General features: G+C 43.4%; 1 protein-coding gene across 1 annotated transcript in view; it reads right to left on the minus strand.

Moving 5' to 3' along the window:
• Window positions 1–855: 855 nt before the first annotated feature.
• Window positions 856–23724, minus strand: part of plcd3a (phospholipase C, delta 3a) — a 36141-nt gene continuing 13272 nt past the window's right edge. The window contains exons 2-15 of the mRNA XM_070551427.1: window positions 21374–21541; window positions 8826–9053; window positions 7871–8001; window positions 7138–7363; window positions 6276–6477; window positions 5578–5722; window positions 5273–5425; window positions 5017–5169; window positions 4779–4929; window positions 4528–4644; window positions 4202–4380; window positions 3904–4039; window positions 1318–1467; window positions 856–1232 (exon numbers count right to left, since the gene is read on the minus strand). Coding sequence (XP_070407528.1) covers window positions 1087–1232; window positions 1318–1467; window positions 3904–4039; window positions 4202–4380; window positions 4528–4644; window positions 4779–4929; window positions 5017–5169; window positions 5273–5425; window positions 5578–5722; window positions 6276–6477; window positions 7138–7363; window positions 7871–8001; window positions 8826–9053; window positions 21374–21541 — 2285 coding nt within the window. The 3' untranslated portion in view covers window positions 856–1086. The remainder of the gene's footprint in view (window positions 1233–1317; window positions 1468–3903; window positions 4040–4201; window positions 4381–4527; window positions 4645–4778; window positions 4930–5016; window positions 5170–5272; window positions 5426–5577; window positions 5723–6275; window positions 6478–7137; window positions 7364–7870; window positions 8002–8825; window positions 9054–21373; window positions 21542–23724) is intronic.

The following is a 23724-nucleotide window of genomic DNA, read 5'->3' on the forward strand; positions in this document are numbered from 1 at the left end:
CAGCATTGTGACATCATATGGTACCAGCCAATGTTCTAGGGTACCTCTTAGCCAATAGCGATGGCAGATTTAAATTCAAATGCAGTGCAGATTTTTACCTGACAACGGCACAACACTGACAGTTTTAGGCAGAAAATTAAAATTTCAACTAAAATCCACTAAAGTGCAAAATTATTGGCTACACGTGTCTGCAGCACGATTAGACATGCATTTATATAGTTTATCAGAAAAAAAGGTTGATTTAGGGGTGACTTGCTCTTTAAAAGAAAAAAAGTAAAAGTGCCACAAGCATCTAAAGTAGCATTAAGACTGACTGAATAGCTCAATCATTAATGAACAATAAAAACAGAAAAGACACTAACATGTCTGTATTACATCACAGTGATAAAATAATGAAATGCTTTTGACTACAGTTAGTTCAGTTTAGCTTCCTTCTCACAGCACCCAGACCTCAAGTATGTGTTTAATCTTGATCTAGTGTCTTTAAAGGTGTGGAACACTCGTTTAATCCCCACATTTGCAGTGGTCTCTAGTAGGAATGAATGCTTTGTACGTCATAGTCAGGGGGAACAAAGCTTTCTACTAGCCGAGACGTTCGCTGATGTTTCCTGGACGCTAAACCAACAACATCCTTCCCCGTCGTGAAAGATGGGTGAGTCCGTGAATGTTGTGACAGCGTGACGTAGATCTGTCAGGATTTTCTAATCCTGGAGTTTCACCATCTATTTTCTATCAGAAGCTCATCCAGGAGATAGGTGTAGAAGACCATTTTCATGTTCAGCCTGCATGTGAAACTCAGAGTGACTGATTATAATCAAAAATAATTATTGTAAAACGGTTTTTCAGTGTTCCACACCTTGAAATTGAAGTTTAAATATCAAAACATGTTAAAGTGTTTATCAGTCTACGTTATCAATAGTGTTAATATTGTCCTGTTAGTGTGTTTCATGAGCTTCATGATTACACGAGAGGGATATCCAGCTCGGCTTTGCCTCGATTTGAGTCAAAATGGAACCCTTGAGGCCTTGGCTGGTGAAGACGTTGGCCTCCTCCTAACCCCTGTGGTTCATCTGGTCTGAACGCACTTCAAACTTTTTTTCCTTTAGCCATGGCAATCCTCTCCGACACGCTTTTCACAGGGACTCCCCTCCGGCTCACTTTCACATGGATGAAGAGTGTAGCTGGAGACAGACTGGACCCGTCTGCCTTCAGCAGGTGAACATGTCGATAACCTGAACGAAAGCAGAGTTTCACAAGTTACAAATATTACGATGGAGACTTGTAACAAAGCCGACGGGTCAGATCTTGAGGTCGGACCTGTGCGGAGGCTTGTGAAGGGAACAGTGAACTGGCCCACAAAGTCATTCTTGGCAGTGTGATCGTGGTCCTCCACTACGAAGCGCACCAGAGCCAGTTCAGGAACCTGCAGCTGGAAACTCAGAGTGCAGTCCCACCGTGGGTTGAAACCTGTAGAGGGCGCACATGAGCCGTGAATGCAAGGGGAAGACATCTACAGTTTATGCCTAACTAGAAACAAGCATAAAGACATTTATTATGATTATTTATTTCCTCTTTTTCTTGCATTTCATTATAATAAATGTTATATGACGTGACACTAATTTGCAGCAATAATTGCATCAAATAAATGATTTCTGTTTCACAGTCATGAATAGACTCTTTTACTGTTTGTAAACCATATGACGTCAGCGAGAATGCGCGCGCAGCTTGGCAACAGACAATGGCGTTGTGTCAGGCTTTATCAAGCTACGCTGCGGGGTTATCACCGGCAAATCTTGAATGTTATATTATTAAACTCACTTTAACGAATGGCAACAGACTCCCGGATCCCTGTGGCATTACGGAATGGGTGGAAGATGTAGGTGCGTGGCCAGATATCCAGTGGCCCGATATATATACGTTTTTAGTGGAGAGGCCCAGTAAGTACACACGTGAGAAGCTACGGGCATACAAATCGTTAGATGCATACAACTATGTTGTCTGTGGCCACGTACAGAAAGTAAAATATCACAACATAGACTCTGAGTTTTGCGTCTTGAAGGCAGAAGTCCTTCCTAGCCAAAGACAAGGACACAAGACTGCTATGTACGAGGCTTGGGTCATAGTAAACAAACCAGAGAACTACGTACCTGCATGGCAGGGTGAGTATAACATAGGTTTCTTTTTTTAGCGTGCTCAGCAGTGTTGGGTAAGTTACTTCAAAACTGTAATACATTAATTATTACTTGTTACCCTCATTTTAAAGTAATTCATTACATTACAATATTACTGATTTTAAAATGTAAGGCATTACACTACTTTTGCATTACTCTAAGTTACTTTGAACAAAACAACTTCAGTATGAGTTTGGTAATCTGATGCCTGGTGAACTCATGACACATCCGGTGGAAGGTGATGTGGTGTCTGAGCTAGGATTGCTGTTAAAAACAGATCTTTAGAAGGATTGTTTATGAAATAAATGAAACAACAATCTGTACTCTCAGCACGCTGCCATCTTATATTAACTGAGCAGGGAGTGAGGTGGTGGGGGCTCCAAGTCTATTTTGCCTTGGTCCCCAAATGCCTTGATACGGCCCTGGATGTGGGACTGGCTTCTGGGGTGATCTGATTCTATCACATGTATAAATATTAAATGCTTATATATTATTGCTTTTCACTGGTAAAAATGTGTATTGGGGATAAATCTACCTATTTTTTTCTTTTCAAGCACTTTGTTTTGTTTTCTTGATTTTATTTGAATAATTTCCTGCCCTTTCTCTCTCTAACCTTCCTGCATGCTGCATGTTTTCTCCGTATTCCAGAAAAAACTGTTTCCTAGACTTCCTACTTTCTAACTATCAGCCAAAGGAATCTTCACATGTGCAGCGCTCCAGCAGCAATGAGTTAAAATCACCGGAGCCCAGATTAACTCAGCTGAGGCAAAGCACAGTACAGAATACCAGAGAACATGCGCTGATATGAACGATCGCAGGTGAATTATTTTGTTTTAGTGGAGCGATTTTGTGAATGTTGCAGCAGCCGCGTGGAGGATGCAGCTGGAGTAATTGAGCCGGGTGCAGAACAGAACACCGGTACCGCTGCGTCCTCTCTGCCTGCAAAGCGGAGTCCATAAATGACGTAATATATGCAGATACTGGATCTTTCTTCGGGTTTCCCGCAATTTGAATTTTTAAGAAACACATCTTGATTCTGGGTTTAAAATGCATTGTAATTACTGCGTTACTGACAATTGTACTGAGTAAATATCACCATTTTTTTTCCCTGTAATGCCTTACATTATCGCATTACAACAAAAAGCAATGCATTACAGTAATTAATTACTTCTGTACCGCATTACTCCCAACACTGGTGCTCAGAGTACAATCGTGTTAATTTTAGAGAAGTTTATACTAATATGCAGTGGGAAAATACAGATGAATTAGAATGAAATGTTAATTTCATTTGCAAACCAGCAAACGCAACTTACTTTATTTAATAGAACACACGTTAACCAGCTTTCTGGTGTAATCTTAGTACATAATTACCTTACCTGATATAAAATGGGCGCTACAAACTCGAGCATTTCGGATCGTGCACGTTTTCATCAACCCTTTTGATGGCCTGTAGCCAAAGACGCCTCCGATTTTGTTGAAACGGATGTGCTCCCTTCGGAATTCTGTAAAGTTTCAGTCCACTGCTTGAAGAGAAGCAATTCTGGCATCCATACACGCAACAACCCGACATTTTTATGTGCTCAGAACTTCAAAACAAAGGGTTTAAAACGCTGTTTTAGTATCGAGGGTGAATGAGGAAGCCTTCGCTCTCGTTGCCAGGCTGCGCGCGCAACTTTTGATGACGTAGGTAGTAAAAGGGTCTATTATAAGATGGGTTGTTTTTAGTTCGTACCATTGTTGTCAATGCGGTGGGTTTTATTCTTTGCACTATCAATGGCCACCCCGTGAATTTCCACCCACACCTGTGGATCCACAATGGAACTGGCTTTCTCTGTGTTGATTTTTGGGAGCTGCTGTGCAGAAATGATCTGTAAAACAAGGATTTGTGGGAAAAAAAAACACCTTCAATAAAAATGGAAGGGATGTTAATAACAATAGAAAAATAATAAACTAAGAAGTAAACCACCCCAAAATAGGAGCGTTTCTTGATGAAAAACAATTAGTTTCAAATCATCACAATTACAGCTCACCCTTATAGTCAGCTGGGTGGGGGTGTGGCCGGGGCCTCCTCCAGTGTTCTCAGGGTTAAAGTTGGATGTGGAGCTGCACAAGAAGCTGGGTTTGAGAACGTACCCACAGCGACCATTGGGGAGGAAGCGACCCTGGTTCAGGTCCATCTGCTCCCCGGGAGTCTGGAAGTTCAGAGCCACTAAGGATCATAGAGGAGGGGGAGGAGTCAATTACACAACTAAGAATAATCCCACAGAACTATAGTCAAGCAGAAGCAGCGCTAAATGATCATTTTCCCTCTCGAACAAAGCTGAGCAGCTTCCCATTTCTACTGCTGAATACCGACCCATCTGGCAGCCGCAGTTCCACATTTCCTGAGGATCATAGTTGGATGATTGCAGGCGCTGGCCAGAGGGGTAGATCCGGCTCAGCTGCCTGCTGTTGTGTCGTACAAAAAGCTTCCCTACAAACGAAAAACATTTTTTATAAAACAGCGTGAAATGCCACACTGGAGGCTGATTGTGTATTTAGCAGCTCAAGCTGCACAAAGTCTGCTCTCAGTGGCCGTTACTGTAGAAAAACAGCAGTCCAAAGTACCAGAGTCTTTGATGAGCTTGACTGCTTCACACTCTGAGAAGGAAGACATTTCCTCTGGAGGTAATTTACGTGCATTTTCAAAGCCTCGGAAAGGAACACTCCTGCAGTACACCACCAGCGCCGACAGCTCAGGGCTGACTTTAGACGAGACCTGGCAACAGGTAAACAAATCACACTGGATGTTTAGCTGAAATGTTGTCTGTAAATGTTTCTCTGACTTAATTCCTCCTGAACTGACCCTTGTAGGATCTCCTCTGGGTGTGTTCTTGTTGCTGCTTGCCTGGTCCTCCTCTGTGCTAGAGGAGAAGCTGGCACAGCTTCCGTTTTTTCCCAGCTGACCAAGGTGAGGAGTTACCTTCTTCCCCTTCACCAGAATACGTCCCTTAAGCTCCTGCAGGAAAGGTCATTGGAACAAATGATTTAATTAGAAAACCAGAAAGCCTGAGGGCTTTGAAAAAGTGTGTGTGTGCGCGCGTGCATTTGAGTGTGTGTACTTCAGGAGAAGGCAGCTCTTCAAGCAGCAGGTCACTGAGAGGTGTAGAGAGCAGTTTCTTCCCCAGGATGGTGCAAAGATACTTGGCCATGACAGCCTGCTGCTCCACTGAACAGTGGTTCTCCAAGGACAGGATCAAAGGGTACGGAGATGCCTGTAGGGGAAAACACGAGGCTGTTAAATGGCATTTAAGCCACGTAACAGGACTCTTGTTTTATGCATGAACCAAAATACCAAGAATGTCAACAAAGGAAGGATTTATTTCCTGACAGACAGGAGGAGGCGTGCACCGAGAACGATTCATACCTTAAAGGCGTACTGGGAGATGGTTTCGATCACCTCCTTAAAAGGAACTTTAGAGGTGAGGGTGTGTCCGTGGTAGATGACAGGCTCACCTTTATCTCCATCCCAGCAGTCCAGCTCCACACAGCGACAGCCCTGATTCAGGGCCCTGATGTGCAACACACACACACACACACACACACACACACACACACACACACACACACACACACACACGTTGCACTGTTTCTAGATGGATTTCACTTAAAGGGGAACTAGGCAGTTCAGGCTTGTATTTAGCACCCCATAGCATGCGTTTGTAGAACTGAAAGCAAAACCTATCTCTTTGCTGGTCGTTTGTCTTTTATATAACAGCTAAAGTGTCTCCCAGCCTTCTTCAGCGTCTACAGGAGAGGTTCATCACGAAATTAAACAAATCAGCTGTGCTCATGATCTAAAACAGACAGGAAATGTGCTGGAAGTAGACTGCAGTACCAGGTATGTCCGCTCATTTTTTTCTAAGTCCAACCGACCAGACTGGCAACTCTGAAGTTGCAAATACGGTATTCCTGCCACAGGGGGCGATAGGGGCTGGTTGGCCTTTCATTAACCCTGTAAAGGGCTATTTTAGCACACACTGGCTCAAGAAAATGATTTAAAAGTATGAAAAAGTTGCTAAGTATCCCTTTTAAGGTGAGCTTCTCGAAGGCCTTTATTTGTACCTGATGTACGGCTCAGTGCTGCTGGCGCTGGTGACCTGGTCCTTGGTGAGGTATGTGTTGTGTGAGGAGGAGATGAAGTAGTGGGCCAAAGGGCGCCTCATGTCCTGGTAGACTCTGGCATGGCTGGGGTTAAACACATCGTTCTCCAGAGACAGCATGTACATGGCAAAGCCGTTCTGTGTCATGAACTTGTTCTTCTGAGCTGCAATAGGTAGCGACATGTTTCCATCACATCACTGGATCGTATTTCAGTTTAGAGTTTTACCAGACAGTGGAAGTATTTTAAAATTACTACGACAGTTTTAGTGATCAATGTTAGCATCCAGAATCCTAACGGTTTAAAGTCCGCAATAAGATCAAACCTACATGTTTATATTATTTTCTGCTTGTCTAAGGTTGGATCCAGAAGGGAAACACAGACGTCCTTCTCTCCAGGTCCTTCTGGGGAATCTCAAGGCATTCCCAGGTTAAAGAGGCAACGCTGGGATCTCGCTCCGTTGCCAAGAAAACCTCAGGCTACCTGGAGGCTTCCTAATCAGATACCTGAACCACCTCTGCTGACTCTTGTCAAAATGAGCAGCAGCTCTACTCTGAGCTCCCCATGGGTGATCCAACTTCAGTGAGACAGAGAGACTAAACAACAGAAGCTCAAAGGGTTGAAACATTTACTTGTTTTTACTTACTTATTTTGACATTTCTGGCTAAACTAATGGTTTCAAGCTCCTTTCAGAGCAGCAGCAGGACCTGTTGACAGGGTAAATCACTGATCTGACATCAGCATCAAAAGGGACTTTTAATAAGTGTTTGTATGCAAACACAGTGGGTTGTTAAACTGGTTTAATGATGGGTTTCAGAGACCTACCCCAGTCATTGAGCTCATAGGCCAGTATGAGACTCTGAGCGTGTTTCAGCGAAGCGTCTTCTCCTTGGTCTCCGAGGAAGTCTCGCAGCTCGGCGATGGAGAGCACAGAGCCACTACTGGAATAGTGTCTGAAAACGGCGTCCAGCTCGGGCCGCCGCATCAGCTCCCTGCAGAAACCTTCAATCTCCGAATGATCCAGACGTCCATCGCCGGATCGGTCACACCGCTGGGATTCAGGAGGGAATGAGTTCATGAAGACAGGTGGCCAAACAGAGGGAAGAAGGAAAATAAACAGAAAGGAGTTGTTTGGGGAGTGTTTCTTGTCTCCTGTGGCACAAGGTATCTCCATAATAATTCAATTCAACTGTTAACGCTTTAAAAATCCAAGACGGTAAGGAGAAAAGAAAACACCAGGTGTAAAAACAACCCACTCTCAAGCCAGAATCCCACTGGGATGAGACTGTTAACGACTAGTTGGAGACACAAGAGTGTGAGAAGATATGGATTACGTGGCATTATGGTGTCATTTCCCAACTTATTCATTACGTTTTTTATCTTCCAATAACAATATCGCGAGGCCCTGTGACTCAAGCGAGGACGCAAAGAACCCTGGAGACATTTGGAAACCCTGCCTAACTCCAACAGCTGTATCCCAATTAGATTCTGGCTCTAGACAGATCAGATAACACAATTATGTCACTATAACAAGGATGAAAATGATGATGGTCCTGACCTTGAATAAATTGCGAGAATACTGCTCACTCAGGTCAATGTTAATCATCTGTAGCAGCCGTTTGACTTCATCATAGGTCATCTTCCCGTCCCTGTTCTCGTCCGCACGCCTCAGGTAGCTTTGAATCCAATTGTAAGGAGTTAAGAAACAAACAGGCTGACCCTAAAGTCAAACTCATTCAGGTAACACATTGGATTGTGTCATGTAAAACTGCACTAGGACTTGTCACTGACTTTCTGAATGAATTTTAGAACATATGCCTTGTGAGTCGATCTCTGGCGCTCCTGTTTCAGGAAGTTAGCTATGAGCAAGGGGAACAGAACAGCATTCTACCACTAACTCTGTTTGCTTTACAACGTTGATGTTTTATCTCCACAAATAACACAAGCCTGCAGGAGTTCTGCTGTGTGGTGGAATTGCTAATGCTAACAGTTAGCTTCTACTAGCCAAAACGTGCTCTGCTCTCTCCTGGATGCAAAATCAACAAGTCTTCCCCGTCAAGAGCAAAGATGGGTGAGTCCATGAATGCTAATTTAAGAGTGCCCCCGTCTATTTTCTGTCAGAAGCTAATGCAGGAAATAGGGGTAGAAGACAATTTTCACGTTTAGTCTGCAGGTAAAACTCAGAATGACCAATCATACTTAAAAAATAACAAGTAAAAAACTGTTTCTAAGTGATCTTGGTCTAACACTTTTTCCACAGAGCAGCAAGGATGGTCCTCTACCTGATACTTAAACTAACTCTACCCTCTGACTATGAGAGAAGGTAATTAACAGTGATGGTTGGACTATATTTAGACACTGTTTTTTTATTTATTTAGTCCTCACAGCTCACCAAAGCTATGCTCAGTACGTGGGTTGACACATGTGACAGCAGAGTCAGTCACCATAGCAATGCTGCCTCAGCCACGCTATATTTGCTCAAGCATATTGAAAATTTATCCCCGCAGGATATTGGTCCAGTTTTTCTTTCTGCGTCATGCTGGCCACCTGGTGCTTCAGAAACCTGAGCCCTCGCACCCAGCGCTGGGCTTCGTCCGCGGAGTGGCACCGCAGGTCCAGGCTCTTCCTGGCCCCGCTGAAGACCACGGTGAAGCACTGGTTGTCCGGCACCGACCCGGAGAGCCGCCTTAAAGCCTCCGACTGGCAGCCTTCACGAACACACTCCACCTCTGTTATAGCAACTGGAGGAGGAAGAAACGGAAGTGGAGTTCAGTGTGTGTTGATGAGTAAACAGCTTCAGCAGCAAACCCCAACCCTTAGAGCAGATAAAGGTCAAGTGAGAGGAGTTTTCTGGGAATCATACATCCCAGCAGAGTGACACAGCAGACAGACGGTCAAATATAATGAGACGAGACAACAAGAGGGATCATTCTTAACACACACCTGCAGCTTGTTCTTCATGTGCTGAAAATAAAATAAGCTGTTTCACTGAAGATTTATATTAGAATAATATAATGTGAAATAGAAAATAATAAAAATGCTGATGTTTTGTAGGTTTAACCTGTAAATCTGATAATCGACTGAGGTGTCTCCATTCTGGGAGTCTTTCTGTTTCTTGAACTGTCTACACTTAACTTTTGTTGAAGCAGCAGCCTCTCAGGGGCTTTTCTCTGAGGGGTTTTAATCATCCCTAACCCTAACCCATCCCTCCCAGTAAATCTCACGTTTGGGAGGAGCCCACAAGCTCTTAATGAGATTTAAATAAGAAGAAGGGGTCGGCTCATTATTCGGTTATCTTGGTCAGCCAAGCGGTGGAGTATAGTCCTGCATAAAGATGGCAGCATATTTAATTTAACAACTTCTTCCTGCTTGAGACATCCAGCAGACATCTCTCTCGTACCTTTGTCCTGTTTCTGAGCACGATACAACGACTACAGGCCTGCAGCTTTGACACCTCTCATTATGAAGTGCATGGAGAGACTAGTGCTGCAACACATCAAGGCTGTTCTCCCTGCCACGCTGAACACCCAACAAAATGCCTAAAGAACTAACGGATCAACAGCTGACGCCATCTCTACCACCCTCCACATTGTTCTGACACACCTGGAACAACCAGGAACATATGCAAGGCTTCTATATGTGGACTACAGCTCTGCATTCAACAACATTCTCCCCAGCAGTCTACTCCACAAGATGTCTGACCTTGGCCTCAAGCACAAAACCTGCCTCTGGAATACAAGACTTTTTAACAAATTGACCACAGTCTGTTAAGTTAGGCCCCCACCATTCCTCATCTCTGTCCCTCATCACAGGAGCCCCACAAGGCTGCGTGCTGAGTACCTTCCTGTACTCCCTGTACACACGAGTGTAAGCTCACCCACAACACCAATAAATTTGCTGATGATACAACCGTTGTGGGCCTAATCAGCCAGGGAAGTGAGTCAGCATACAGGGAAGAAGTGCAGCAGCTGGTGGACTGGTTTACAGCTAACAACAAAGACCCTGAACACCACCAAAACCAAAGAAATCATCATTGACCCAAGAATGAAAAGGTGGAGCACCAGTCACTCACAATAAATAGTGAGCAGGTGGAGAAGGTCACAGTTCAAGTTCCTGGGCATAGGGATGGGTACCTTTGACATTTGAATCGATCCGGTACTAATTCCCGGTACCTACGAATCGATACCGGTACTTAACGGTACCAATTTTCGATACTTTTGAGTGTTTAATATTTTAATTCTCTTTTATAATTAAATATATATTTTTCTCAATGTATAACAATATTTGATAAATATCACAATAAATAACACACAGCTGTTTTTATTTTAACATCATCCTTGTAGTTTTATAAGCTGATAATTAAACTGGAGAAAACATCTTTACTGTGAACTAAATTTACTGTGTATCTTCTTTCCGTTTGCTGTCATTTTTCAATTGATTTTATCTTAAACAGTTTATTTAACTGCTGGAGCAGATTAAAACTATGATGCCTCACACTTAAATCGTTGTTACTGGTTTCATCTTCAACCAATCACCCAATCACCCATCGCATTTAGTAAAGCGAAGCCAAACTTTAGAGCGCGTTCATGTTCTTCTAGTCGGAATTTCGGAGTTCCGAGGAGAAGGCGAACACACCATTAGTGAAACGGAAGCTAACATATCAAGCTAACGTTATCTTAAACATTTTATTTACCTACCGGAGCAGATTAAGATGAGGATGTCTCACTTAGATTGTTGTCGCTGGTTTCATCATCACCCAGTTACCCATCACATTTAGTGAAGTGGACCCAAGCTTTAGCGTGCGTTCTTTCTACCATGCTGCTCTGTTTACAACTGGCTCGCAGCGACCGACGACATAACGCTCTTGCGCATGCGCAGCTGTCTAGGTAAGTTCTCGTTATGAAGGACGGGTACCGAAACGAGGCACCGTTTGAAATGACGTGAATCGGTGCTCAGTCGGTACTGTGGAATTCGGTCGGTACCTTAAAAAGTACTGAATACGGTGCCCATCCCTACCTGGGCACAAACATATCAGAGGACCTCATATGGAAACACAACACCAAATGTCTGATAAGAAGCCACAAAAACGGCTATGCTTCCTGAGGGCTCAGGAAGATCATCCTGCCATAAAAACCGCTGGTGTGGTTTCATCACTGCTCCATAGAGAGTGTCCTGGCCAACAGCATCATGGTGTGGTACAGCAGCAGCTCTGCAGCTGACAGGAAGGCCTTGCAGAGGGTAATCAAAACTGCAGAGAAGATAACAAACACACACCTGCCTGCCCTGGACAACATCTTCACCACTCGCTGCCTTCGAAAAACCACAAACATCCTGAAGGACTCAACCCACCCTGCTAACCATCTCTTCCAACTTCTGTCTGGTAAACAAAACAAGACAATAAAAGCACGCGCCACCAGGCTGTTAAACAGCTTTTATGCTGGAGCCATCACTGAACTGAATGTTGCTGCTAGGAGGTCACACTAACAGTGATCCTGCTGGACAATTAGTGCACGACAGCACCTTTACATTTATCTAGTTCATCCTGATACCTCAACATGTTTATATTTAGATTATGTTTATTTTATATTTCCCTTCATAGTTTAGACTTGTCATATATTACCATGGTTACATTTATACTTTTTCTCTCTCTGTGTGTGTGTGTGTGTGTGTGCTTGACTTCTATTTTAACCTTATTTTATTTTAGCCTGGCCTGCCAGACTTGTCCTCTGTTTAATTCTACACAGAGAACTAGTCTGGTTACTCACAGGCAGAGAGGCACACGAGGGGCTCAAAAATAACCAATCAGAAAAAAAGACGGAAATGCCGACTGTACCGTGTGTTTTTTAGCTGTTGTCAAAACTGGCATCTGGCAAAGGCGCAAACATATTTCTTTAGAAAAAAAGGTTTTTAGCGCTTCTACTTGTGGTTTTAAAGTCATTCAAGTCATTTAGAACAGAAGAAAGAGCCGCAGCGAACACCGCTTCAGTCGCCATGTTTATGACAAATTCGGCATTGTGGTGTGTGATGTACGCTACTCAGTGCTGATTGGCTCGGTTAGAAATCTCAAGGGGTGGGGTTACTTGACTGAGAGAGTTACCAGACTCTTTCTCTGTACATAATTAAACAGAGGAGGAGTCTAGCAGGCCAGGCTAATTTTATTTTACTCATATTTTACTACCCCTTACATGAGCTGTCGTTAACCAGTGCAAAGTCAATTTTGCTATACACCTGCGCAAAACAATAAATGATCTTGAATCTTGAATCTGGATGACAACATATTCCATAGAGCTTGTGTTAAGCATGTTCAAAACTCTGCAAAACAGCTACAACTGATCTAAACAGGCTATGAAAATGAAATATATATCTGACTAGGGATGGGTACCGAATTCGGAACTTTTTAAGGTACCGACTGAATTCCACAGTACCGACTGAGCACCGATTCACGTCATTTCAAACGGTGCCTCGTTTCGGTGCCCGTCCTTTATAACGAGAACTTGCCTAGACAGCTGCGCATGCGCAAGAGCGTTATGTCGTCGCTCGCTGCGAGTCCGTTGTAAACAGAGCAGCATGGTAGAAAGAACGCACGCTAAAGCTTGGGTCCACTTCACTAAATGTGATGGGTGATGATGAAACCAGCGACAACGATCTAAGTGAGACATCCTCATTTTAATCTGCTCCGGTAGGTAAATAAAATGTTTAAGATAACGTTAGCTTGATATGTTAGCTTCCGTTTCGCTAATGGTGCATTCACTTTCTCCTCGGAACTCCGAAATTCCGACTAGAAAAACATGAACACGCTCTAAAGTTTGGCTTCACTTTACTAAATGCAACGGGTGATTGGGTGAAGATGAAACCAGCGACAACGATCTAAGTGTGTGGCATCATTGTTTTAATCTGCTCCAGCAGCTAAATAAACTGTTTAAGATAACGTTAGCTTGATATGTTAGCTTCCATTGCCACCATTGTTATCAGCTAATGGTGCGTTCGCTTTCTCCTCGGAAATTCTAACTTCCCAGTAGGAAAAATCAAATGAAAAAGAGGCAAAAGGAATGAAGATACACAGTAAATTTAGTTCACAGTAAAGATGTCAGTTTAATTGTCAGCTTATAAAACTACAAGAACCATGTTAAAATACAAACAGTTGAATGTTATTTATCATGATATTTATCAAATATTGTTATATATTGAGAAAACTATATATTTAATCATAAAATAATTAAAGTAATAAACACTTAAAAGTATCAAAAATTGGTACCGTTAAGTACCGGTATCGATTCCTAGGTACCGGGAATTAGTACCGAATCGATTCAAATGTCAAAGGTACCCATCCCTATATCTGACTGCATGCACTTTTTAGACTGGTGGCTGAACTGCCTGCCCTGAATGGGAAATGACGCTTCACAGCCAAATGGATCCATCAGCCAATCGTATGAGAGCCGCTCTAGCTAATCAGAGGTGAGAAAGGCGATATCCTGGATATCGGAGCTGCCAGGCTGAGGGATTTGTGGGCGTGGTCGGCTCTGGCTTGTTTTCCTTAAAGTGACAGAGCCCTGAAACTGCTTATTCTGGAAGGTACTGAAAATGTTAAGAATAAGATGGCTTAAATCACTTTACATAAGAGGAATTTTAAGCAACTACTTGATGAACATGTTTTGTATAGTCCATATAAATATTGTAACTTTAATTTAACTTAATTTAATGAGGTATGAAAAGCAACCTTTAAGTGCTACCAGGTGTCTCCTGGTAGCTACCAGGTGTCCAACAACTCCTGCTTGAGTAATGGGAAATCAATCCATGCAAAAATGTGACTGTCTGGAGGAGGAGGAGCCAGGCCGTTGTGTCTGTGTTTGGGTCGTCTACATGCTACTGAGGCCCCAGACAGTGTAAACACGACCAATGTTAATGTTTGTTTTTATCTGATTACTGTAGAAAAGAGCAATCATCCCACCAATCAAACAACTCAGATCAAAAGCAGATAACAAACGATTATAGAAAGTTCATTATTGGGACAGAAGCCAAACATTTAGCTGTGTTGTTCATTCCATAGATGGATGATCCTTACACCTCGTGGTAAAGCGTGGGGGGGGGGGGGGTCTGGCAGGAACTTTTAGATCTGGGGTTTGCTAAATGTGGCAAAAAGGGCTGTGAAGGTCATCTTGATTGAGCTGATTGGTTTCTGAGAGTTTCATTAAAATCTGTTCAGTGCTTCATCAGGGAACTACGTGTAATCACACACAGGCAAAACAATATTATCTCCTCATTCAGTGATAACGACTTTCAGATATACCGTATTTTCCGGACTATAAGCCGCTACTTTTTTCCCACACTTTGAACCGTGCGGCTTATAATGAGGTGCGACTTTACTGAAGATTTTCCTTCACCTGCCACTAGGGGGCGCTTTAGCAGAAAGTGAAACAGGTGGAAGTCAAACGTGGAAATCGAAGAAAGTGCTCATTTTAATTTAGCACATGCAAGCAGCCGGCACGACGAAGAATTTGTTTCAAATCCATACCCCCTCATCATGCTAACTACACGTATGAGTTCATATGATGCTGCATTTAATCGATCTGGCAGTAAAGGAGGGAAACAGTGCTGCCGCACGTAAGCTTGGCATGAATGAATCCATGGTTCGGCGCTGGAGACGGCAGCGGGAAGAACTCATTCAGGCCAGCTTCACCCGGGGATGATGACAGCAACACGGACAGCAACACGGACATCGCCACAGAAAAGGTACGTGACGAAGCTCTTCTGAGGCTGTTCAACTCCGACACTGAAGAAGAGGACTTTAATGGCTTTAGTGCGCTGGAGGAAGATGAGAGCGAATGACTTCTTCTGGTAGGCAAGTGTGTTTTATTTACTAACCAGGCATGTTTTGTGTGCAGTTTTTATTTTCTAATCATCCAGGGCTTATTAATGCTGTGTCAGCGCCGTTCTTTTCTTCTAAACATGCAAATTACCGGTAATAACGTGTCAGTGCTGTTTTTATTTTATAACCATCCAGAAATATGAATGCTATCAGTGCTGTTTTCTTTTCTAAACTTGCAGGCACATTCACCCGTGTTTAAAATTCGTTTTGTTGAATTAAAACAACAATGAAAAACCTCTGTGTAGCGTCTTTCTGTCTAATTATCTTATGTTATGGCCGTACATGCGCTGTGCGCCGGAGACCTGCATGTGGCTGCTGTGTGTAGAAAACCTTTTTTTTTTTTTGGTGCAGCTTATATTGAGGTGTGCTCGATAGTCCGGAAATTACGGTATGTGTTTTAGGACAGAAGCTTTTGATTTCTGCTCTGAGATGTACAGCATGGTGATAACTGAGTGTCTGTCCCTTCGCTCCCACCTCCTCAAAACAACTCCACATTCTTTCTGTGCGTTCATCCCAGACACTTGCTGAAAGTGACATGCATGTGCGCGTTTCCAAGTGTGGAGAGATTTAAAGAGCTGCATTGTGCTCCAAGTGTTTGAAAGCATCAAACACATCAGTGAAAAACTGCAGGCATTAGATTAAACTGGACCAGGAGAGGCTCAAGAAATAGAAACCAAGCCAGGTCTTTATTCTGGGCACACTGTGGCATTATAAGAACCACTCTGCTGAGGCCTGGTCCCACATGGCTTGTTGTCATATTTTTTGCTGTAAAAGTCAAGGTGGCCCAAGCTGACCCATAAATCAGCCCAAGAAGACTTTTACAATTTACCATTTTCAAAAAAATTACCCCTAAAGAAACATTTAACTTTGAAGGCATAATTTTGTGAAACTCTTCCGGTCATTTCTGTTTTTATATTTAAGGCTGTCACTGCAATTCATCCTAGCTATGATGCTATATCCCCTCAAATGAGCCCCGCTTGAACATGCCTTGTTGTTCTCTGTGTGACAGGGAGGCATTTCCACTTAAACACCATGCTGAGACAAATGGCTGACTGAGATGAGACACACAGGTGAAGACACTGTCCTAGTGTCCAATTATTTTTGTTTCCAATTTCAGTTGCAGTTTCAGTATTTACCTTTTCCCTGTTGGAAATAAAAGTTTTGAAAAACTGTAGTCATTAACTGCCTCTTATTCAACTTTTAACTGTAAAATTGAAATAGTTTGCTCAGAAAGTGTATAAAAAGGGCCAAAGTCTCGAACTAAGGCAATTTTGCTGTTTGTTTGTGCACTTTGCATATGTTTCATCCAAAGCAACGTACATAGAGGTCAGGCAGACAGACAGGTGAAGTATCTTGCACAATGGCAGACTGAATGTAGGAAGAAGCTGGGATTGAACCAGTAACCCTCCAATTATGTGCAACCCTAATATGGTTTTGCAAAAACCGTTACAACTGCTAGTCTGAATGAATAACCGCTATGTGATGCCACGTGGCAGTATTTGCTAAATTAAATCAGTAGCAGATGTACAATCAAGGCTTTCAGTAGGTCAAGTGATTAATGAGAAACACATTTTAAAAATAGGTTTGAAAAGGCTAAATGTTCTGGAAAATCTAACAACATTGTCTGATTTTTCACCAATATTTGACAGTTTTTTTTTTCTTTTTCATATTTTTATTTAATTTTCTATTTATTTACCCTTAATTTTTAAATTTAAATACCTATTTTTTCAAGGGAGACCAGGTCAGGTAAACATAGACAAAACTAATAAAAGACTATTAAAATCTGAATAAAATGACAAGCATTTACAACAAAACCTTTGAGTCAGCGTCAAAGAATTGTAGTTTTGATTTAAAAGCACTCAGTGAAAATTTCTCTGTCATTTCCAAGTCATCCCACAAGCCAAGGGTGCTGAGTGGACAAAAGCTCTTTAGCAAGTTCAGTTTGGGCAAATGGAAGAGAAAGTGAGAAGTGATCTTGCACACGAAGAGGATAACGACGAGCACTTCTCTTTTCAAGAAGGGATAGGAAAGCAGCAGTCCAAGAATGGTGAGTTAGAGGTAAAGCCTGGTTCATACTTCTCCATTAGCTTGGGTGAGGAGTCGTGCACACAGGCATTGTGTGACATTTTTCTTTTAAACCTCTTTGGTGCGTAGGGAGTGTTGCAAAGCAATTCCTAGCCAGGGAGCATAGCGCTTTCTGGGGGAAGGGGGGACGGTTCTGCCACCGTTACAGTCCCATCTCTGGTTAACGATAGTGTGTTTACTATTGTGCAATTGTTTGTATATAGAGCACCGGACCCCACGTGACTCTCAGTTAGTAGACGCCATATTGGCAGGCAAAAGAAGCTAAACAAACACGGATCTTAACCGTGAACGGGATCGGCTTGGATTTTACTTCGTCTGAGTTTACTTCACACTTTAAAACCGAAGAAATCGTTTTATATAGTCAGAAATTAAATAGACTAAACATCTCCGACCCTTGCCGTGCCCCTGGGATACTTTTTAAAAACGCCAGAAGCTGTCGGAGCGGACTTCTTACCGGACCTGGCCGGGGAACCCCTTGGGATTTACCCGGAGGAGCTGGCTCAGGCGGCTGGGGAGAGGGAAGTCTGGGCCTCTCGACGCTACTGCCCCCGCAACCCGATTCCGGATAAGCGGATGAAAATGGATGTGTTGTTTGAATGTATAAACTGAACGCCAAGAGAAATCACTAGTTTGATTTTTTTTCGTGGATAAAATAAATATGTCAGGCAGGAGCGTCTCAGGATCTGTCTGAGATCTGTCTCGGTGAGACCGATAATAGCAATCCAAAGTGCTTTTTATGTGTGATCTGACAATTGATCAACCATTGCTTAAAAATTAAATACAGCTTAGCCGGTTAATTGCTGTGATCATAAAACACGTAAACGGCAGCACGCAGAACTCACGAGGAAACGTTTTACGTGATGTTTACTTGTTGCTATGAGTAATAAGACAGAAAAAGCCACGTGTCAGAGTCCAAGCCCCCAGGCCGGGCTCTCCCAGCTGACCGGCTTCTGTCTCGGACCATTACCCAGCATGCCCCTCGCGGGGATTCCCTCCACGTTGCATCTGCGTCATCCATGTCTATATATTGAAGATGCCACACCGGCTCTTCACTCAGTCATCGTTCCACCGTGTTCCATGATCAGAGTATTCAGAAGCTAAGACAGTTAAACCTCCACCTTTCTAACTCAGACCTCATCCTTCCATCAGCCTTTTCAGCACCGCTTGCAGCCAGCAGTCTCTAATAAAGCTCGTACTCCCGAAACCAGTCTTCGAGTCTGACACCACGCCAAAATAAGTTTAGGAAGCCCACTAAGAATTGTAATAAAAGCATTTAAAATAAATACCATACACAGTTGAGGAAACGTTGGTTTAAGTACCTGATATGAAGCGGTCGCTGCATAAGTGAAATCCTTTACTCTCTGGATCCCACAGCTTCATTTCAGCCCGGTCACCAGCGCGTTTTATTACAATGATCCAACGTTTGCGGCGCTCCGGATCTTGGGGAATCCTGTAGATGTCTCATTCCTTATGTCGTCCGCGTCTGTTCTGCATCCTGGGGCACAACAGGAATCTACCATATTTCCTGTCTGAGTTTTCTGACAATAACAAATAGTCCAGCTGCCGGCTTCTACCTGCCAAGATGGCGCCGTTTCGATTTGAACTGTTGCATGCCGGGAAAGGTGACGTCAACTCCCGGAGCTCTATATGTACTTCAGATACTTTTTAACACAGACCAATTTGTCCTTCATTCTCTTTCACCTCTTTATTTATGGTGCGTTCACATCTGGGTCGGCCCAGTCTAGCCTTGGTAGGGTAATTGTGTTCACATCTGGGCAATCTGCTTTTTCCGTGCTCAGCTGACTGTTTTTTTTTGGACCTGCTCCTCAGCGGTCAGCATGGTGTGGAGCCAACCCAACACACCCTCTACCGACCGACTGACCAGCTGAAATTCACTCCTACCTACTAGAGGGAGCCTATTTTAGCAGTCAGAATCAGCCAGTGGTGGCTTGCCGCATTCGCGATTTATTATCAGTCTGGGTGCAGTCGGATATACCCTCTTCTCTGACTACAGCTTGGAACTGCTGCTCCAGCCATGGGAGCACGAGGACAGACTGCTGGGTGAGGAGCCAGAGACAGCACCGCTGCTCAGTGAGACAGTGGGAAGCTGTGCGCTTCATGTCAACGTCTTCTAAAGCAACGCTGCTCACAGCTGCTTTTGTTTACTAATTTAAGGGAAGACACCACGGACTTCTCCGTGCGTCTTTAGCCCCGCTCACATGCTTGGAGACATCTGCGTTCCTGAGAAGGCTGTGTGAACAAAACCTTGCCATGTGGAAGCGAGCTGACCCAATCAAGACCAGACTGGGTCGGCCCCGATGTGAATGTGACAAACTACAAACCTACATTTCCCACAATTTCCTTCCATAAATTAAAAGCCTGCTTCTTATCTTTGTACTCCTTTAATGAAGGTTGTATAAATGTTCATATTGTCTGACTTCTTCTGCAAGACATTCTTCTATCGACAGTGACAGAGGAGTTAAGTGACAGCCCCGTAACCGGAGGGTGGCAGGTTTGAGTCCTGTCTGTTGACATTGTTGGGTCCTTGGGCAAGACACTTAACTCTCTTTGCCTGCTGGTGGTGGTCAGAAGGACCAGCGGTCCACAGCATTGCAGCCTTGCTTCATTCGGTCTGTCCCAGGACAGCTGAAGCTACAATGTAGCTCATCACCACCAACGTGTGTTGTGTGAATCCAGGAGGGGCTCGGAGTAGATCAACTACATCGAGGAGCCAGTTGAGGTGGCTCATGCGTCTGCTTAGGATGTCTCCTGGACACATCCCTGGTGAGGTTTTCCAGGCACATCTAACCAGGAAGATACCTAAAGGAAGACCCAGAACACGCTAGAGGAACAAGGTCTCTCGGTTGGCCACAGAACATCTTCCCCCAGAAGAGCTGGCCCAAGTGGCTGGGGAGAGGGAAATCTGGGCCTTCCTGCTCAAGCTACTGCCCCCGCGGCCTGAATCCGGAAAAGCGGACGAAAATGGATGGACGCATGGATGGTGGGGCTGTGTCTGCCGTTAGATAGCTTAGCTCTTGTTTTTGTCAATGGCGGTACTGTTGAGAAATTTAAAGGAAGTGGCATCCTGACCAATCACAAGCTTGCAGTCTACGTAGCTTTCAGTGGACATTTAAAAATTGGGCATTTCTCCGTCACCTTCTGCAGGCCTGCCGCAGAGGACTTGCGTTGACAAATTATGGTGTTGCGTGTCTCCATACCGTCGCAGATGGAGACGTATACATCAGGCGTTACGGTTTGTGATGAATGAAACAGACATTCAAACACATTAAGCAGAAGCATTCATCTTCTACTTGTCTCCATAATCAATAACAGACAGAAATGTTGTAGCTGCAAGCTGTTTACTTGAATTCTTTACTAGGATAAATAGAAATATTCATACACTTAACAGCAAATGTTTTGGTGGTTTTCCTACGGTGGGTTTTGCTAACAGAAAGAGCTAATTCCATTAGTTAATATCAAAGTTTAAAGCAAAGATCATACACACTGTGCATCACACAGACCATGTGATTAGAAATACTCTCAACTACTGTAACGCCAAGTTTTAGCTCTATATCTGTAAACTGACTGAGTTCTAGACTGTAGCGGCCATCTTGATTCAGGTTACCTCCTAAAACTAATATAGATGCTCATCTTTTTGAAAGCTTCACTAAAATCTGCCCAAACCACTTCCCTGCTCACCTTCCATTCCTCCGTTGGGCGATAACAAACAAAAGAAACAGAGATGACTGCCATTAAACACGTAGCTGACCAGCAGTAACAACGGTGCCACATTATTTAGTGCATACAGTAAAAATGTAGAACTAATGATTTATAAATGGTGAATGCATTCACTCAGTTCTCAGTTTGATCCCGACTAGGAAACGATTCTCAAAATGATAAAGTATTGCTGGAAAATATCTGTATTGTACTTGTTCCTCTTATTTTCTTTCCTTGCTGTTCCTGAACATGCTCAGCCTCCTTTTCCTTCCTCGTTTGATCGCTCACTTCCTTTTCCTCTTTGCTCATGTGTAGCTGTCAACATCACATCCTGTCATTTGATGACCACTTTGTTGCCCAGGGTCACCTGACCATACAAGTGGACAAACTTACAGGTCTGCTGTGATTTGGCTTTACTGGACCTTTTGGTGGACTCACACCACACGGTAAGTCCGTCCTCTAGCAGCCGCAGGCTCCGACTCTTCTGCCACCTCGAAGAGCGGACTTTCACCATGCTGGAGCCCTGCATCATCACACCAATGTCCTCGTTGTCCATAAGCCCTGGACAACACAAGAGTTCATGTAAGAATGATGTCAACACGGAAACTTTCATCAGAGTTAAACAAATCTGGGGAAAAGTAACATAAAATTAGAAGAAATCTTTAAAAAAATGCAAGAAATTAATTTAAAAAAAGGCAATAGGCCTTGTAGAAATGTATTTAGATAAATTTTGTGCTCACTCATGAAATTTCACAAAAATGTATGACTTTTTTATGTCTAAATGTCATTTGTCAATGGGCTGAAATGGAGTCACATCCTCTTGTTCTTGTACTCCAACCCTCAGATCCTGCTTTACATACAAATACTGGAGGAAATGACTCATACTTTGCAATTATGTGTGGTTTAAAATTCAGTTTATGTAATAACAAAGTTCACACATGAGTAAGAACATGATGGAGTTGATTTAATAAAACTCAGTCAGGATCATGTGTAACTTAGTCCTGTTTTGGTGAAGCGTCAGGTTAAACGTTACAGAGGAGACAGCAGAAGTTATTAGACAAACAGCTAAATGAGTCAAAGACCAGAAGAATGCTACTAGAGAACAAATTTGATATTTTTAAAGGGTAATTTTACATGATATATTTGAGATTAGATCAGAGATTAGAAAACATTCAAAACCAGTTTTAGTGTACTGTTAAAATGCTAACTCCTTTGAATTTTGCTCATTTGTTAAGCCGCAGGCCCCAAATTTTAAGTTAATTTGGGGAATTTATACTTTTTTTCACTGCAATGCTGTAAAAAGCCATCTGTATGTATTTTAATGATCTAATGCTAAAATGTATTTACTAAACCCATGATAAGGTATGGTGGAGGAGTTTTTTCTTACGGGTGGATCATCTGAACCATTGGTCCGCATAACTGTCAATCATTCTGGTGAAGCTTTCACGCTGTTGTCGTGCGTGCTCGTTCCTAGGTTAGTTTTCACTTCCTGCTCATGCTAAATCTGTTTATGTGTACACCCTCATCCATTCATTCCACCTCGCCGTCCTCACTGGGTTCTTTTGAAAATGGCTGAGATAAGAGAAAAAGTGTCTTCGAAGTCTACGATAAGAAGAGAAATGCCTCCGAAGTGAGAAATAAAGCCAGAGTTTTTTAAGAGACTCTTTACAACGATGGCATGTGTCAGCGCATGCCGGTGAGTGAGGCAGATACAAGGATCCACACGCGGGTGAGGGAAGCAGGCAGGCAGACAAACCAGAATGAGTTTGGAGTCTTTAATAGTGAACACACGCTGGACAATGAAACAATGATCCACAAAGAGACACAGAACTGAAGGGGTTTAAATACAGGAGGGCTGGGAGCTTGGGTGATTGGAAAACGAGAGGCAGGTGGGAGCAATTAACAGAGACGCAGGCTGAACCAAATGGGGAGACAGGACAGGGTGTGACAGCATGAGCTGAAAGCGAAGGTTGGGCTTCCCACAGACGCCTCTGTTGCCGGTTTTCTAGTCGACAGATAAGCTAAAGTTTGGCATGCTATTTGGAGAAATCGATTTCAGATTACTGCTAGAAGAAGTTAGCTGCGGGCTGTGCAGTGGCGCAGTGGTTAGAGCTGTTGCCTTGCAGCAAGAAATGGTAAAATGGTAAATGGCCTGTACAGCTTTCTCTTCTGGCACTCACAGAGCACAGTCGCTTCTGCTTTGCTCCCTTATCTTTTTCCCAAGGCTCTTTTTGTCCCGTCTGCCTACAGAGCGCTTCTCTGCATTTCCTCTGGAAATCACTATTTTTCAGAAATGGATTTAATTAATTGGTCATTCAACGCGATTGATAAGATTTTTTCTACGATGAGAACGGAGGAGGGGGCTCGCGCTTGTCCTCACGGGACACACGCAGTGGGATATATGCTCGATTCCTGGAAGAAGTGGAATGTCATCTGTCTCTCTCAGCTGTCCATTGAGGACGTCGAAGATGTGTGGATATTTGGCCTGATGATCACTAGATTTCTTCTGATTGGATTGGGAGGATATCTGGTTTTCCGAAAAATTGGGATGACGGGAGCGATTGGAGGGCGACCCGCAACCATGGACGGCACCGTCCGGGCGGAGACCTCACAGACTGGGACGTCACTCGAGGTGAATCGTAAGCTGGACAATGTCTTAGCTGCGTTACCGGTGTTAGTGCGCAAAATGGATGTCATCTCGGAGAGGGTCACCGGACGGTGTGGAGATGTTTAATCACCGAATT

Source organism: Nothobranchius furzeri, chromosome 5 (genome assembly GCF_043380555.1).
Source record: "Nothobranchius furzeri strain GRZ-AD chromosome 5, NfurGRZ-RIMD1, whole genome shotgun sequence".
In the NCBI taxonomy this organism is placed as follows: Eukaryota; Metazoa; Chordata; class Actinopteri; order Cyprinodontiformes; family Nothobranchiidae; genus Nothobranchius; species Nothobranchius furzeri.